The sequence below is a fragment of the Ursus arctos genome, chromosome X (genome assembly GCF_023065955.2).
Source record: "Ursus arctos isolate Adak ecotype North America chromosome X, UrsArc2.0, whole genome shotgun sequence".
Taxonomy (NCBI): domain Eukaryota; kingdom Metazoa; phylum Chordata; class Mammalia; order Carnivora; family Ursidae; genus Ursus; species Ursus arctos.
In genome coordinates, this window is record NC_079873.1 from 68,989,299 (window position 1) to 69,008,109 (window position 18,811).

Consider the following 18,811-nt stretch of genomic DNA (forward strand, 5'->3'; position numbering starts at 1 on the left):
GGAATTGGAGCTGCCGCCACCCTTTTCTTGAATTGAACCCAGGTGCAGGGTGGCGCAGGGTTGCGGAGAGGCATGTTTTGGAGTCCCGCTTTGTGTTCCCACCTCAACACTGGTGGGGCATGGAGGGGGAGGGGCTTGTAGCCTGGGGCACTTTGAGAGCTCTGCTTGATTATTGGCGGTTCTCCCGTCTGACTGCTAGGCAAGAAGCGGAGGAACCATACCGCCCCCTTCTCGGGCTCCATCCTCTTTCACCAGCGAACCCAGAAAGGCCTCAGGTAGTTGGGAGGCCGGCCAGGGAGTCTCCACCTCCTTGCGGGGAGCAGCCATTCGGTGCGCTTGGGAGCCGAAGGGGGTGGGGTCCATTGGCTGGGGGATGCTGTCAGTCTCGGAAGGGGGTGTGTTGGGGGTGGGTTCTCGGACCGCCGCGCGTCCGGGCTACTCGCTGTTCGTTGGGTGGTGGGTGAGCGTGAGCGTGTGAGCGGGGCTACTGTAGACTTGAGAACAGTTCGGAGAGAGCAGAGCGCGCCAGAGAGAGCGCGAGAAAGTGCGGGAGCGAGTGCGAGCAGACCTAGAGGAGACAGGGCGAGAAAACAGGGCCCAAAGACCTACGGTTTGAGACTGAATGACCATGGCTGTCTCCGCACCTCCGGTGATCTCTGCAACTTCCAGCGGTGCCGGCGTCCCAGGGGGCTTATTTCGGGCAGAAACCTTGTACTCGACCCCTGGTGAGTCTCCTCGTCTCACCCCTAATGTGATCAACAGTTTCATGGCCAATAACCACAGCGGCAGCGCCGGGGGTGGCGGGATCGGTGGAGCCAGCGGAGGCAGCGGCAACACTAACACCAACGAGTGCAGGATGGTCGACATGCATGGTGTGAAGGTGGCTTCGTTCCTGATGGACGGTCAGGAATTGATCTGCCTGCCGCAAGTCTTTGATCTCTTCCTTAAGCACCTGGTGGGAGGGTTGCACACGGTGTACACCAAGCTGAAGAGACTGGACATATCCCCCGTGGTGTGTACTGTGGAGCAGGTCCGGATCCTCCGCGGTCTGGGGGCCATCCAGCCTGGGGTGAACCGCTGCAAACTCATCACCAGAAAAGACTTCGAAACTTTGTTCACCGATTGCACCAATGCCAGGTGAGATATTCATTTTTTAGCTTGTTCTTTCCCCCTTTGCCCTCTTCTGCATGTTTCATCACTCTCATCCAACTTTGCAGAGTGTCTTAACTAGCTAGCCTCCAGTCTTCACGCTGTAAGTCGGTGGGGGAAAGAGGACTAGAAGGACTAATTGCCCATCCCTTCTAGTCCCCGCTCAGTGGCAGGGCTTGGGGCTAACATAAGCCCCGTACAAACTTCAGTTTCTTGTCCTTCTACTGAAACTTCACAGCTTTTCGCCCATATCTTGCATGGCTTATTGGCTGCTTGTGGTTATTTGTTAATTTCTCTCTGTGGTTTTTCATTCCTCTTTTGTGGCCATATGGGTCGAGTAGGTTCTCTCCTGAACACAGACACCAGGGACTTTCTAGGGGAGAAGGCTGGCAGAGCTGTAAACTGGGCTCCTAAGCTAGCAATCCAGTACACAGCATTTGGGGGATGCAGAGGGTCGGAAGTCTAGAATCCATCCCAGAGGGTGATTCGTTCCCCATCCTGTGTGTTTGTTGTGAGAGTACATGGGGTGTGTGATGGTGGTGGTTGTGGTGGTGTGTGTATGAGTGTGTGTGTGTGTGTGTGTGAGAGAGAGAGAGAGAGAGAGAGCAGAGGCAGAGACACAGAGAGAGCAAGAGCGCGCGTGCGAGGGAGCGCGAGCGTTTGAGGACGTGTGCATATGCCTGCTGTGCAAAGCTCCCCCGGTTCACGGTACAACAAAGTCGATGGCTCCCATTTTTTAAAAAAGAACTGCGACAGATGTCGCTTTCCTGGTATCGTCCCTTTTGGGTCATCTGCAGAGGGCAATGTGGGGCAAGAAACGCTGGGGCTGGAAACTGGTTGAGGGTTGTAGTAGAAGTTGGAGAGGATGCTTCCAGCTCTTCTCCCCAGGAAAACAGTTGGAAGGATCCTTTTCCCCCAAAGAGAGGATTTCTTAAATGATGATGGCCAGCTTCTGTGGTTGTAAGTGTACCTCCTTCACATGACAGTAGAATAAATGTCCATTGTCGTATGTCCATAAGCAAATCGTATTCAATGTTTCTAAGTTTAAAAAAGAAAGTAAAATTAACTATATTCAAGATTATTTGACTTTTTAAAGACCTGTGAATTAGTCCTTGTAGTGTTTATTCCCTCTCCAGTCTGGTACCATCTGTTAGGCATGTACACATTTGGCATACAAACCAAGAAATCATCATTCGGTTAAAGGGAGCAAAGGGTTTTGTAGTAAAACAGCACTACCGTTGATCATTTTGCAGAAAACTTCTGCAGAGGTAGACTTTCTCACAATGCAACTTTAAATCATAAGAACGCTGGAATTACCAACTAAAAGGAACTCAGTTGTCAACATCTGTTGTAAAATCCAAATTACTACCTATAGTTGAAGTATACTGACACGTTGTAGACAAACTGTTGCTGACTGCTGCAATAAGATAATGCTACAAAACTTACAAGGGAACCTTTCTTCCCTGACTTTGAGCAGTGTCCTGTGTTCTAGCAATTAAACAGAAAACTGTTTATATGAGAACTTCTAGGTGATTCATATCTGGGGCTTACAAACCTGGTTTATTAGAGCAAATTTTCTTAAGGTAGATAGATGGTCTTAAAACACAAAGGATAACCGCTCCTTTGATAAAATAAGCAATTATAATTTGTAAGAGTAGGAAGGAAATCTTATTTTGACCACAAAGCACCTTACTAATACACAAACTTAGAAACTTACCAGGGACTTCAGATGAGGGCCATCTAGTTCATGTGTTGCCAATTCAAAAAGACACATTTAAACAATTGCAGACCTGAAAACCTATCTTTGCCCCCTCTTTCTCTCCCCCTCCTCCTCTCCTCCTCCCTCCCTTCCCTCTTCTCTCTTACAAACACCCATTATTAAAGTGTAACAATTATTACACACAGGAAATTTGTCCTACCTTAATAATTAATTTACACATCCTCGAGCAAAATCTATGACTTTCATTTAAAAATAAATAGATTAGTATTTTAATGTGACTTTGATGCTTTCCTTTAAGTACAAAGTTTTCTTTAATTAATTTTTATTAGAGCTACTTACCGAAGGGAAAAATGATAAATTACTCTGTATCAAGAGGCAGGTGTTCTTATGCTATTTTTGGACCCTATTATATGATATGTTTTTAGGTTATTATTTTAATTCAGTTAAGTTTTATTGACTCCTTATCACAACATTTAAAATGCTAACTTTTTGGACGGCTTAAATTGCTTTTGGGTATACGTGTGTATAAAGATGATAGGGAAATATTAAAAATATAAGAAGAAATATGTATGAAATATGATGCCGGTGTCTCCTTTTGCATGTATTTCTTTAGGTACGTTATTAATTAACATTCATTTTCTATAAGTGTGTTGCAAGTGTTATAATATATGTTTGTAAAAGTTTATGAAATATATTCTATGAATGCAGTCCATGAATGGAGATGAGGAAAACTACTAGAAATACACCTATATTGCAATTTCTAGATAGTAAAAAAAAAAAAAATCAACAACAAACACCCTACAATATTTCTGGGGAAAATCTTATTAATGATAAAATAGCATTACCAAATTTTATCACTGCAAAATGCCCTCATAACCATGTTGTTTAAAACTACAAAATATGATAATGCTTACAGTGGATGCTTTAGGACTTTAGGTAACATGATTTACAGAAATGTGTACCTTAAATCATTCCCAACATCTGAATGATTTTATAAAACTGTGAAATTATTATTTAGATCAACATAATTTCTATGACTTTTCTAGTCAGTGAAAAGAAAGGTGAGGGATGTAAACAAGAATGAGACTCAAGAGAGACAAAATAAGGTAGATAAGACATGAAGCCAGTAAGAGAAAAGCGATGTAGGATATGAGCAGAATGATGCTATGAGAGAAGGTGAAAGATGGATAAGAAGAGCCTATAGAGATGCCCAAAGAAATGAGCAATGAATCAATGGAGACTTGGCTAAAGAGGATTGTCACTGAGGACTCATGACTTCTTAGCTCCTCTGGCTAAAGGGGGATGCAAGGAAAAAGTGTATATATGTTCAGTGAGTGCAAACTCTTATATGCTATTCTTATTTGAGAGAAGAGATTCATCTTCATCTCCCAATGAATAAATTTCCATAATGTATTGTTCAATGGAAGGCCTATTTGTAATGGTGTCATTGGCAATTTTCTTTTCCTACATAATAAGCATTTCTTCTCCTCTCTGTCAGTTAACTAAGGGAGAGTACAAGTCCTGACTTAGGGTATTCTAATTTGGAATGCTTCCTACACTATTCCAGAAGACACAAAATGGACTATTTTCAAATTGGTCATTTTCGAAGACCATAGCGTATTGCCACTAAGTGGCATTTGGATTCGTTCGGCTCGGGACATATTTTTATTAATGTGCACTGAAGAAAGGTGAATGAATAAAATACATAATGATTGTTTCTTTGAAAGTCACAAGAACTCTATCAGTGCTTTATATTAACTATTTTGTTATTAGCTAATTTTCAAAATACTCAAACTTGTTTTCCCAGAAAAGAAGTTGGAAAATAATACCTGCCTTAGCTACTAGAGAATAGTAAGGCTAAAAAAAGCTCTTGACTATACATTGTTCTATTAAATCAAGCTTTACATCACTGCAATTTCAAAGGGCTATGCAATATTTTTCCTTGATGCTTTTTTACTTCAGAAACTAATTGTAGGGAGATTATTCTGACGATCATTAAGAAAATGATGATAAAAAGACCCAAACCAAATGGGAAAACTTATTTTGTTTTAGATCTTTTTTTTTTTTTTTCCAGCTGAGGCACTGTGATTTTTAAAAAAAATGTCTCGAGGAACAAAACTTGGAGATTTTAACATCAGAGCAGGCAGATTCAGAAAACAAATGTCTAAAAACCTCTCATGCAATGGATTTTCCTTACTAAATTCTTCAAAGTTTAATGCAGCAGTAAAATATTAGATTAAAAATTGGTATTCAGTAAATGTGACAAATCAGCCAGCACATTTTAGTGTTATCTCTTTTCATCTATCCATCTATATAAAAGTAACATTGTTAGATTTCATGATCGGTATTTCATTTGAGGATCAACTGATTAAATGTTATTCAGTCATTTATGTATAGTTAAATGAATGCTTAGAGAAAGAAGAATGTATGATTAAGAAAACATTTAAATGTATTTGGAGACATGATTCAACATATATTCAAATGAGTAAAATTCAGTTTTTTTAAGTTAAAAATTTAAATGATCCAATTGTGGTTAATTGTTATTTTGACCATGTGAATAGAACATAAATGGGCATCCATGTTAGAATAACTTTATGTGAATTATGACTTTAAAACAATTTAAAACTACTTTCAAATACAAGAAATACAATTTTTGTAAGTACTCAGTGATTTCGGCTTTGTATTCACATTCGATGAATATGGTTCATAATCCACACAGAATAGCAATTTACTTTGAAAATTGATGTTTTCATACATAGGAAAGTTATACAAAACCAGATTTTTGAAGAACTTGCATCACTTTCCTGGGCTAATATTTTGTATGACTTAACATTTGCAGAAACAATAAAAAGATTTTAGAAATTAATCTGGGCAGCAAATGCAGACATTTTATTTCATAGAATAATGAGGGGATAGGCAGATTGTCTTTTAAAAGCAGTCACTTAGTCGTCATTGCTCTGTCTTTTATTAGAAGAATGATGTCAAGCTTATAATTAAAGCGATTTAGTCATGTGCCTGGGCACAGAACTTCCACATGTACATTCATTTTAAATGTACACTTCTCATAACCAACAATTTTTGTATTTATCTAAGTACTTGAGCTGGATTTAATATTTGTCCAAACGCTCATTTATTAGGTGGTGGATATTACATTAAAGAAATGATGCACGGTATGATGGAGAATTTCTTTGGATATTTATGTGTACTATTAACCTCAATGTATAGTATGCCAATAATTAGCAAGTGATGGTCTTCAGACATTAATATTTTATATGGTTTCACACAAGAAACCCCTAATACCTGTCGAAAATATCGTCTGAATTATTTGATGCTTTCTTAAGTAATCTTATTTTGTCTGAATGAAATCCCTACGTGCTTTAAAAGTGCTTCTAGTGGGCAAATATAATTGTGAGGAACCTTAATCACAATATATTATGTTTCATTTGGCAATCTAGATCTTCAGGGTCACTTCGTGTGGTGCACTTAGAGATACAAATGATTTGGGTTTATCCACTCTATACATTTCAAATATGTATTAAAACCACCCTAATTGACCACAACTGAAAATATTGTTTTCGGAGAAAGGACATCAAACCTTTCCCCAAAAGCAAAACAATTAGGTATTAATGATATTCTTGTTGCATATTCAGAAGGTCTTTGGTAGCATTTTTTTCCTCCTTTTCTTCCCTTTCACCATCTCAACCTGCAGAACTCTTCACTGTCACTTCAGATCACACAATTCTAAAAAGATAAAACAACATTTAAACACATTTGCTTTGGAAGGGAAATTGAGCATTTGCACCCAATAAGCCTGATTGTGGAACTGCATGCAAATTGTGTTTTGATTTATCTCTTTTACACTTTTTTCCATTTGAATTGATCTTGCATTAATTTCACCAAGCGGCTCTGTGAGGCTGCAGATGTTGCCCTGTGTTTAATAAATCAATGAGACAGATCTGAATGAATCACTTCAGATGGATTCTCTGCTCGGTTTGATGTCTAGATGTTATTCTTAGCTTGTTATCATGACAGATGCATTAATGTTCCCATACACTGCCAGCAATGTCAAAGAGATCGAAGCTTTTAAAGTGGCAGCATCCCTTTTTCCGTTTTCTGCTAGAACAACTAAACTCATTTTACTTTATGTAGGAATCAGAGAAAAATATCAACTCAATCATGAGTTTCTTCATGGGAAAGATTCTGAATTTTCATGCTATATTAACTATTCCAAAATGGTGGAAATCAATATATTAAAACCTAAATATAGTGTAGCTACTTAAAAGTGCACCCCACATTAATATTTAATCATGGTAGGAAAAATGATAATAAGTAATATATGATTGGGACACATTGAAAGTGTCACTATAAATAGAATAATGCCATATCCAAATTGATTACAGAAGGGTGTTAGTTTTTAAATCCTTACTAATAAGCTTCTTGTTGGCTTAATGCAGCTGTAATGTACTCTTACCAAGGGATTTAGAACTCCTTCAGGATTTAATATTTCTTTTTAGTAGGAAGAAGATAGCCTGTCCACTGTATATTCATCATTTCCTCACTTTGTAAAGCTGAGAATCTAAGAAAAGTTTATTTCATTTTAGTATATTTCAGTTATTTATATTCTGGGTAATTATTTGCAAATCATTCAGTAACAATAAATGCTACTTTTATAATTTAATTTCTCAAACTGTAGAAAAGCATAGGCACAACCAAAAGGAACTTTATCATAACTCCAGTGAAATTTATTACCTACCTGCATTAAATATCATGGCAACCATAATTTATATCATTTAGCCCAAGGCTACATTACCTTGGCTTTAGGAGAGAAACAATCCTGTCAATTATTGTGAAATATTTTGAATTGAATGTTGTAGGTGTTATAACTTTTTAGTTAATCTCTGATATTTGAAAATACAAATTTTAAAAAGGAGATTGGATTTTTCTCTTGTTCAACTTTCTGAAGAATATATATATTAAAATAAATCAGCTTTTAGAAGTAGTTCCTCTTTGTAGCCCTTACAGTATTCTTTCATTACAATTTTGTTAACTTTATTAAAATAGGAAAACAGGAAACACTGTTAATTGATACTATTGAGGTCTCAAATTCTTTGGGAGAATTTTTATCTCCAAAGTTAGGCTAATTTTAGAAGCTTAAGATATATGCTATGATCTCTAGTCTAGTTTAAAGAGAAATTTATAATGAAGTTTAACAAAGTTATATACTGGAGTGATTTTTTCAAATTTTGCTTAAAACATGGGAATATTTTCATGATTTTTTTTTGCCACATCTTTCTTTAGAGCTGAATTTATATATTAGGATTGATGAAATTATATTGAGAATGTGAATATAATATAGCTAATTTGAATATAATATAGGTAAGGGGCAAATTGACATATTTATCACTACCTATAATGATACCCTTAAAAGAGAACTGAATTTGTTGCATAAAAAAACCTTGAAATTGTAATAATAATTTCTAAGGAGTAATTTTAACTTTAGTCATATTCATTGCAAAATTTCATTAAGCCTAATATTGTGTATATTTTAGGCACGTAATTCACATTTGTTAGATGAATACAATCTTGTACACACACACATATTTATTCCTCATCAGAACTCTTTGCACAAATTGCCATTCCTTTGAAAAGTATTTGGAGACATGATTCATAGTTATGTAAGGTATGCAGTTACTATACTATTATGAAACCACTTGTAATCATGCCATAAACTTTTCACAAATATACATATAAAGCTATCAAAACCTAATATATGAAATTAGAACTTTGAAATATATCTTTAAAGAAAGGGTGACTTCTTGGTATTTCCTTTTAGTGAAAACCCACAGAAGGTCCTCTAATATTATGAATAGGCAAGAATTAATCAATAAGACAAGCCTACTACCATAAAATCATTCTCAGCTATTTAGATTTATACTATTTGATATCAGCACTGCCCCTAGTGACAGTTTACTTTTGATCATTCGAACAGAAAATGCATGTTTACCTAAAAAGGGTTGGTAAGAAGAGGGTTTTCCTCCCTTCTACCTATAGCGTGTGCATAGAAACACAAATACCTAAGTCTTATGATTTACTTTTTTTTCCTGGATAATCTCAAGACCCATTCAGTGCAACATGAATTTACATGAAGCACCCCCCTCCAATCCATTTAAAGGAATAACTTAGTTCTTTCAGGTGTAATTAATTTTGAAGAGTAAAATTTCCTTTCATCTAGGATCCCTGAGGTTTAAACTACTCATATATATGTACTATCTTGACCCATTAAAATTATTTGTTTTATTAGAGCAAATCGTGGTGAAAACTTTGTAATTATGCTACTGGAATAATATGGTACAGGAAAGTTAAAAAATAATGAAACACAGTATTTTTATTGCTATATAACCATTTTTGTCTTAAACAAGTTGACTGCTCAATAGTGTATAATGTAGTGTGTATGTTAAGGTATAAAACATTCAATTGCAGTTGTGTCCGAAGATCTTATCAGGTTGCTGGCAACTGTTAGCTGGTAACAGCGTTTAGGCTACACTTAGTATATCTGCTATTTATGTGATGAGTTAAAAAGAAAAAAAAGTAATATTGATCTGTCTCTGGATTAAAGTTTGAAATGGGCAACAGCCCGAACACAAAAGGCTTTTTTTTTTTATGATTTCTCAGCTTGCCATTGATCTCCTAGTTTTATTGCATTCATTATTTATTAAAAGAATTTGCAAGCTAAACATAACGTTAAGCTAGTTTGCACACAGGGACCGCACTTAGGAAATTGAATGGAAATTGCATTAGAGATGAACATCTGTGCTATTTTTCCACTCATGTGTTTATGGGTTTGTATAAAAGGTGTATTGGATTAACAGTTATAACCATTATAGCTTACAGCAATATGTTAGATTCTGAGCTTTTAGTTATTTTGGAAGAAGTCTCTCACTTATTTGTCTAACAAAGCATAGTAATAGTATCACAAACAATACTGGGATAAATTTATTTTTATTATATTTGTTAAATGCATTATCTGCATTATGTATCAATTGTGAGATACTCTGCTGTATTGAAGTCAAACATTTAAAAAATATATACATAATTATCATTTAAGACTATTCTCTCTCTTAGTGGCTTTAGGTAGTAGGCTACATAGGTGCAATTTACGTAGTACTTATTTTAAGAATGTTGAGTTTAGTGCCATATTAAAGCACACCAAATTCACAAAAACTATATAAAAACTTTAAGGTGACCATCCATAAAATGTAACCATATGTGTATGTTAGGCCTTGATCCTTCTGGAAGGATAATAACCATATTGACACTGAAGACTTGCTTTATATAACACTATGAACAATAGGGTAGGATACTGTGTGATATGGTTCCCCTCTTGCATTCAATCCAAGGAAATTTATTTACAAAAACTTGAGGACTTCAACTGAAACAGTTCTCCACAGGACATAAGTTAGACCCTCGTGAATATCTTTTTTGCAGTGTTGTCTTTAATCTGTAGACATTTGAAAAACTCAATCTATCAATTTAATTATTGGAATTAAAATAAAATAAAAACCTCCTCACAATCATTTTGATCTTATGATTAGATTTGTCATACGTGTGTGTGTGTGTGTGTGTGTGTGTGTGTGTGTGTAGAGTATACTATGTGGTGCCAATGTTTTAGTTGCTGCAAACAGAATGAACACAACAGCTTCTTCTGTCATGGAGCTTACATTCTAGAATCATGCAGGCTGTCTTTAGCTTAGGGTACTTAAACCATATACCTCCTTTATTATATTTGCTAAATTGTGAAATCTTTGTGATTACAAATTTTTTGCCAGATATCCATTGTTGAATACTTCAATTTCCTTTCTCATATCTTCCTTGTGTTATTTTATCAGTAAATGACAGATTTTTTTTAGTTTTTAGAATTATACCAGAAAGTTTCAACTAAAAAAAGAGTTACTGAGATATAAAGCAAAATATTTTAGTTTTATGAATGTAGAGAATTACTCATGTTATAAATAAAATACATATCAGGAGGAGATTGGAATAAAACAGGTATTTCTACTTAAGAATGACTGTAGTTAATTGACTTTAGTATCTTTTCTCTGACATTATTTGCTGAGTCCTTATGATATGAGCCCTTAAAATTCATAAAATTAGTCATTCTGTGAGACATGTTTTTGTAGTAAAATGTGCAACTGTGGATTAAAAAACATGTTTTTTTCCCCATGTAAAAAAGCTTTCTTTCATTAGTGTTAGAGTTTTAAATAGATCCTCAAGCTTAGAGTTTGATTTGCTTTGCAAGATTATTTGCAAACATGTATAATTAAATGTTTAATATTAACATTAAGACTGCTGCTTTGAAAATAGTCTGTGATCTGCTAAACTTCTAAGTTTATTTTGTAAAAAAAATTTATGAGTAGCCTCTAGGTTTTTATTTGAGGAAGACAAAAGGGGAATTTTTTCATAGAAAAAAATTTACTGCATAGTACATTTTATGCATAGTACACAAGTTTTAGGTCTCATTTTATAAGCCAATTAGAATATTCAGTTTGAACACATACACACACACATACACACACACTATGTGTATATATCTAATGTTAACTGATAATATATGAATATTATACATATTCATATGTAATATATAAGTATTATAAACATGTATACATAAATGTATAAAATATTTTCCAAGTCATTTCATTTGTCACTTCATTTCAACAAATATTTAATAAGTACATACTATTCATCTGTTCAAGGCTATTTATCAAGGGGAAAGTAGTGATCTCAAGAACTATCCAAATTCTTATTTTTCTTATCTCCAGATTATGTAGGTAGAATTTTATTGTTACATGGTTAACTCTCAGCAGACCTACATTAATGCAAGGAACAGCAAATGATGTACGCAATTCAAAATTACGGAAAATTAAAGTAACATTAATTAAGCTTTGCAGTGCATTTAAAAATGTTTATGGCATATTTACCTTTCTAAATATATTTTGCTTATTCTACTATTAAATTGTATTACATTTTATGAGTATTTACCGGTGGGAAGGAGAGATAGCCCAGAAACATGCTAAGGTTGAATTAAATCTGAAATTAAATGCTTCATATAGAAAATATTTAAAGTGAATAAAGCATAAGCAGACATAGAACCTATAGCTAACAGCAGTGTACTGGATCATGTTAGTGATTAACTAAAGTAGTGTATTTCGTTTGAATTTATTCTTATGTTATCTGTGGAAAGATCTCTATACTTAATGGATATAGTAGTCATTACAGCTATTAGCAGATCAAAACCTGGAAAACTGCATGAAGCCAGTTGTTCATTTTAACATGCTTTCCTATGCTTAGGTCCCCTAAATAACCATCTTCCATAAGCTAAACAAGCATTTGTTGACAGAGAAAACATGGCTTTTGGGTTAAAACACTTTGATGAGTAGAGCCCTAAATCATTTTTGTGAAGTGTTTCTATTCTATGATGAGAATATTTAATCAATTTTCAGCTTGCAGTTTTAAAAAATGGAACATTATAGTCTTAATGCCAGTCATGTCCTGCAAGAATGGTCATTTTGATGATGGGCACCTGCTGACCACCTTGACCTCTGAAGAGGGTTGTAGTAACTGCTCCAGGGCTTAGTTGATCTGAGTACATTTGGTACATCCACTTTCTTACATTTGCAGTCGTTTTGGATTTGTCCTTGTCATACTAAAAGACTGACAGGTTTTTGTTATTTTAGGGACATGTTCTTTCTCATAAGGTTGTGTGGTGTTTACATAATCTCCATGATGCCAGAGTCTAAAGCTTTTCTTGTTCTTTACAATTTAGTCCCATTGAATTGAATAATTGTCCTTCTGTGTATTGTTTCTTTTTCAAGAGTGCTCTCAGTTTTTAAGTGTAAATAAAACTCAAGGAATTCCCCCTGCTAGATATTTTTTCTGTATTAGTGTAAAAATGTAAAAGTATTTGTCTCATGGATTCATGTTCCATCAAAGAAGGCACAGGGCAGCTCAACAGTTTAGGTTTTCTGTCCAATTAGGAAGGCTCTTTTTTTTCCTTAAGATTTTATTATTTTTAAGTAATCTCTGCACCCAATGTGGGGCTTGAACCCACAACCTTGAGATCAAGAGTCGCATGTTCCACTGACTGAGCCAGGCAGGTACCCCAATTAGGAAGGCCTTGATTTAAAGATAGGAGGACTGTAATTTGGGTAACGTTTGCGTTGATACAGTTCCATTTGGGCATGGACAAAGGAATGAAGCTAAAAAAGGGTGGAGAAAACTTGTTGAGAAAATATTTCTCATGGAAATATTGAATGGATCAGGAACTAGTTGATAGATGAGAGGTAGGCAGTATGTGTGGACTGATGAAGGCCTTTCATGACAGAGTTTTTAAATGAATTATCGCTTTTAATTGCATTCCTTTTATTTTAGTGGTTATTTTAAGCAGATTCATGAACAGGCACAGAAAGCATAAAAAATATTAGCTGTAAATAAAAATATAAACACTAAAGGCAAATGTGGAAGTGTTACTCCATTTGAGGTGAGCTGGTGGCATTTGAAACCGTAACAGAATATTTGAATACATCTTGTCACTAAAATATTTGTTTACTATGCTAGTAAATGTTAACTTAATTTCTAAAATATTTTATACAGCATCCATTTATATTTCTTCTGTAAGTTCCATTACTATTACTGGTCTGTTAGCCTGATTTTAGCTTGCCATAGCACATTTTTATTTTTTTAATTTTTTTATAATAATATTTTTTATTATATTATGTTAGTCACCATACAGTACATCCCTGATTTTTGATGTAAAGTTCGATGATTCATTAGTTGCATATAACACCCAGTGCACCATGCAATACGTGCCCTCCTTACTACCCAACACCGGCCTATCCCATTCCCCCACCCCCCTCCCCTCTGAAGCCCTCAATTTGTTTCCCAGAGTCCATAGTCTCTCATGCTTCATTCCCCCTTCTGATTACCCCCCTTTCTTTATCCCTTTCTTCCCCTACCGATCTTCCTAGTTCTTATGTTCCATAGATGAGTGAAACATATGATAATTGTCTTTCTCTGCTTGACTTATTTCACTCAGCATTATCTCCTCCAGTGCCGTCCATGTTGCAGCAAATGTTGAGAAATCATTCTTTTTGATAGCTGAGTAATATTCCATTGTATATATGGACCACAGCTTCTTAATCCAGTCATCTGTTGAAAGGCATCTCGGCTACTTCCATGATTTAGCTATTGTGGACAATGCTGCTATGAACATTGGGGTGCATATGGCCCTTCTCTTCACTATGTCTGTATCTTTGGGGTAACTACCCAGTAGTGCAATGGCTGGGTCATAGGGTAGCTCAACTTTTAACTTTTTAAGGGACCTCCACACTGTTTTCCAGAGGGGCAGTACCAACTTGCATTTCCACCAACAATGTAAGAGGGATCCCCTTTCTTCACATCCTCTCCAGCAATTGTTGTTTCTTTCCTTATCAATTTTTGCCATTCTAACTGGCGTAAGTTGGTATCTTAGTGTGGTTTTGATTTGGATTTCCCTGATGGCTAACGATGTTGAACATTTGTTCACGTGTCTGTTAGCCATTTGTATGTCTTCATTGGAAAAGTGTCTGTTCATATCTTCTGCCCATTTTATGATTTGTTTATTTGTTTCTTGTGTATTGAGTTTGAGAAGTTCTTTGTACATCTTGGATACCAGTCTTTTATCTGTAGTGTCATTTGCAAATACATTCTCCCATTCCGTGGGCTGCCTCTTAATTTTTTTGACTGTTTCCTTGGCTGTGCAGAAGCTTTTTATATTGATGAAGTCACACAAGTTCACTTTTTCTTTTGTTTCTCTTGCCCTTGGAGATTTGTCATGAAAAAGGTTGCTGTGGCCGATGTCGTAGAGGTTGCTGCCTATGCTCTCCTCTAGGATTTTGATGAATTCCTGTCTTACATCGATGTCTTTCATCTATTTAGAGTTGATCTTTGTGTATGGTGTGAGAGAGTGGTCAAGTTTCATTCTTTTGCATGTAGCTGACCAATTTTCACAGCACCATTTATTGAAGAGGCTGTCCTTTTTCCACTGGATGTTTTTTCCTGCTTTATCAAATATTAGTTGCCCAAAGAGCCAAGGGTCCATTTCTGGGTTCTCTATTCTGTTCCATTGGTCTGTGTGTCTGTTTTTGCCCATAGCACATTTTTAAAACACATGTTGACTGTGAATTTTTTTAAAAGGGTTACATTTTGCCGTTGGGTATGTGTGTGAAGTTTTTATTGTATTCAATAGTAACTAAGTGTGCATTTTAGGAAGTAATTTGAACCACTGCATTCAAGATTATTTAACGAACATTAAAATTTGAATTAAAGCACATCAAAGTGGCATTTTTGTCATTTTTGTATTTAATAAGTACAGTAAAGTTTAAATATTTCCTTCATGCCTTCTGCCTGAAAATATATCTGGAAGTTTAAAATTACTAGCTAGGTATAATAGTAAAAATTTTACGTGTATATACTGGTACATAGTTTATATAGTGCTTTCATATATGTTAGCTCATTTATCCTGACCATTAGAATAGTCTGCTTTTACAATTTTGTTTTGAAATTTCTAAATTTTTATAAACAGATGGCTGATCATTTTATGACATGGTACTTCTGGAGATCACTTAATCTCATTTAGGTTTTTTTCACTCAATGCTAAATCAGCATCGTCTGTAGTTATAATGAAACTTATAGTAGGAATAAGATTATAATGGTAATGTTGGTGGGGGTCATATATGGCCTTTTAAGCCATTTTTTAAAAATTTTGAATGAAATGAGGCGTCACTGCAGAGTTTCGAGCAAGGCTGTAACAGGATTTGACTTAGGTTTTTAAAGGATCACTCTGGCTGCAGGTTGAGAATAGGCTTAATTAAAGCGGGGCAAGGGTAGAAGCAGTCAGGGTGCCATTGCGGTGAACTGGGAGAGAGATGGTAGTGGTTTAGACCATAATGGTAGAGTAGGGGTAGTAAGAATCAGATTCTGGGTAGATTTTGAAGGTAAAACCAATAAGGACTTCCTGATGGATTAGACAGTGAGTGTGAGATAAAGAAAACAGTCGTGAGTAACTCCAAGATTTTGGTATGAGCAGCAGAGTAGATTAAGTTTCCGTCGTTTCAGAAGGGGAAGGCTGTAGGTGGAGCAGATTTGGGGAGGAAGTTCAGGAGTTCAGTTTTATACTTGTTAGCTTTTAGATATCTTTTTGCATTTTCAGCAGAGATATAGAGTGGTCATTGGATAAAGAAGTTTGGTATTTGGAAGAGTCATCTGGACAGGAGATATAAATTTAGGACAGGAGTGATTGTAAATGGACTGAGTCCTGAGTCAATTCAGCTCAAAGATGATGAAGAAGAGGAGGAATCAGCAAAAGCCTGAGAAAGAAAATCCAGTGAAGTAGGAAAAAAAAAAACAAAAAAAAACCCAAAACAAAAACAAGAGAGAATGGTGTCCCGAAGCTAAGCAAAGAAAATGTATCAGAAAGAAAGGAGTGATCAACCATATCAAATGCTGCTAATCAGCAAAAAACCACAGGACCAAGAATTGGCCATTAGGTGTGACAATGGAAGTCATTGGTGATCTTGAGAGCAGTCCGAGTGGAAAAATATGGATGAAAAGTCTGAGTGACATGTGTTTAAGAGAGAATAGAAGGAGAGGAATTGGAGACAGTATAGACAACTCTTTCCAGTGATTTGCTGCAAAGATAGCATACAACTCAAGGGGGGAGGGAGTAGCTTGAAAGCAGGGATCAATGGATCAAGAGGTTATTATATTTTATTAAGATGGAAGACATAACAGCATTGTGCAGTCAGCAATTTTCCAGTAGAAATTTTAAAAAAAATTTATGTAAGAGAGAGGAGTATTGCTGAAGTGATATTCTTGAATAGGAGAGAGAGAGTGGATAGGTTCCAGTGCACAGGTAAAGTCATCAGTTTTGGATAAGAGCAAGGTTAGTGCACCCGTAGATGGGAAGCCTGAGTATGTAAATGGAGATTCTGATTGATCTGGTGTTGGGATTCTATGGGAGTCCTCTTCTGTTAGCTGGGAGGACTGAAAAGGAAGTGTTGGAGGTTTGAGGAGAAAAAGAAAGTGTATAATAGCCATCCAGATGAGGTGAGTGAACTATTTAAAGAGGTTTAGTATGATTCCCAGGCAACATCAACGCCTTTTGACGTTTATGATCATAAATTCAAAATGGTTGGTGCAGTTGTGTGTTTTAATTCCACTTATGCGGAGCTGCATTGGTACTGATGCAAAGCAGGGGAAAACTGGATTTAATGAGATTTATGGTTTTGCTAAGTGGTATGAGTCTAACGAAACCAGAGGGGGCAAGAGAGTTGAAGGTTTATGCAAAAAGTGATTATAATGGGTGACAATGCATTTTAAACTGCTAAGGAAAAGAGGACATCGAAGATGTGAGAGACAGTGAAAAGATGGTAGTGTCAATGAATTGGAGGTTCCAAGAAAAGGTCAAAGGATTGTTGGAGTGGGAGTACTAGAAGGTGTGAACCAGAAAGAAGCAGTGAGGGCCAGAGAGTAGGATGCACAAAATTAAAAATATGGAAGTGTTGCAGTTATTGGTAAATTATGAGGTTTAGGGTATGGCCATGGGCATGAGTGGCTGAAGTAAAGAGGGCAAGATATTTAGAGGAGAGGAGATCTAGAAACTGAAAGGCCAGCGTGTTGGTCATATCATCTGTGAATACACTGTTCATCGAAATTGCTAAGGATTAAGAGAGGAGTCAATGTATTGCATTTCAAATTTTGTAGTACATATAGTAATGCTATCAGAATTTGCTTTGTTAAAAAATGATTTTTAACTTAATTTCTAAAACTTTAAAATTAAAGTTGTTGGAATTAAGAACTCAGGGAGCTCAACCTGACCAAATTTTAGAAGTATTCCTCATTCACTATATTACAAAAGTTTGAATATTTACTCTAACAATCCCCATTTTGCCATGAGAATGCTGTGCTTTAGTTAAACTGTCTTAAATAATATGGCAAAAAATAATGTTTTCTAAATAATTTAAATCATGTTTGGTTTATTTTTTACAATAGATAATGCACTTCATTTTTATAATGAACTGAGTTTTTTCCCCCGTGTTTTTATTTGAATTCCAGCTAGTTAACATACAGTGCAATATTAGTTTCAAGTGTAGAATTTAGTGATTCATCGCTTACATATATCACCCAGTGCTCATCACAACAAGTGCTCTCTTTAATACCCATCACCTATTTAATCCATCCTCCCATCCACCTCCCCTCTGGTAACCATCAGTTTGTTCTCTCTAGTCAATAGTCTGTTTCTTGGTTTGCCTCTTTTTTACCCCTATGTTCATCTGTGTTGTTTCTTAAATTCCACATATGAGTGAAATCATCTGGTATTTGTCTTTTTCTGACTTATTCTGCTTAGCATAATATACTCTAGTTCCATCCACCTCATTGCAGATGGCAAGATTTCATTCTTTTTGATGGCTGAGTAGTATTCCATGGGGTGTGTGTGTGTGTGTGTGTGTGTGTGTGTGTGTACACTCTTTATCCATTTATCAGTCAATGGACATTTTTGGGCTTTTTCCATAATTAGGCTACTATTGATAATGCTGCTATAAACATCAGGGTGCACATATCCCCTTGAATCGGTATTTTTGTATCCTTTGGGTAGATACCTAGTAGAGCCATTGCTGGATTGTAGGGTAGCTCTATTTTTAACTTTGTGAGGAACCTCCATACTGTTTTCCAGAGTGGCTGCACCACTTTGCATTCCTGCCAACAGTGCAAGAGGGTTCCCCTTTCTCTGCATCTTTGCCAACATCTGTTGTTTCCTGTGTTGTTAATTTTAGCAACGAACTGAGCTTTATATCAGGAACATTATCAGTCCCAGGAAGTGTGTTTGTTGATATTATTATGTCATATATT

At 35.9% G+C, this 18,811-nt stretch overlaps 1 protein-coding gene across 1 annotated transcript in view; it reads left to right on the forward strand.

Annotated features, from left to right (window-relative positions):
• Nucleotides 1-399: 399 nt before the first annotated feature.
• DACH2 (dachshund family transcription factor 2) overlaps nucleotides 400-18,811 on the forward strand; it is an 807,630-nt gene continuing 789,218 nt past the window's right edge. Inside the window, exon 1 of the mRNA XM_026480109.4 lies at nucleotides 400-1,137. Coding sequence (XP_026335894.2) covers nucleotides 623-1,137 — 515 coding nt within the window. The 5' untranslated portion in view covers nucleotides 400-622. The remainder of the gene's footprint in view (nucleotides 1,138-18,811) is intronic.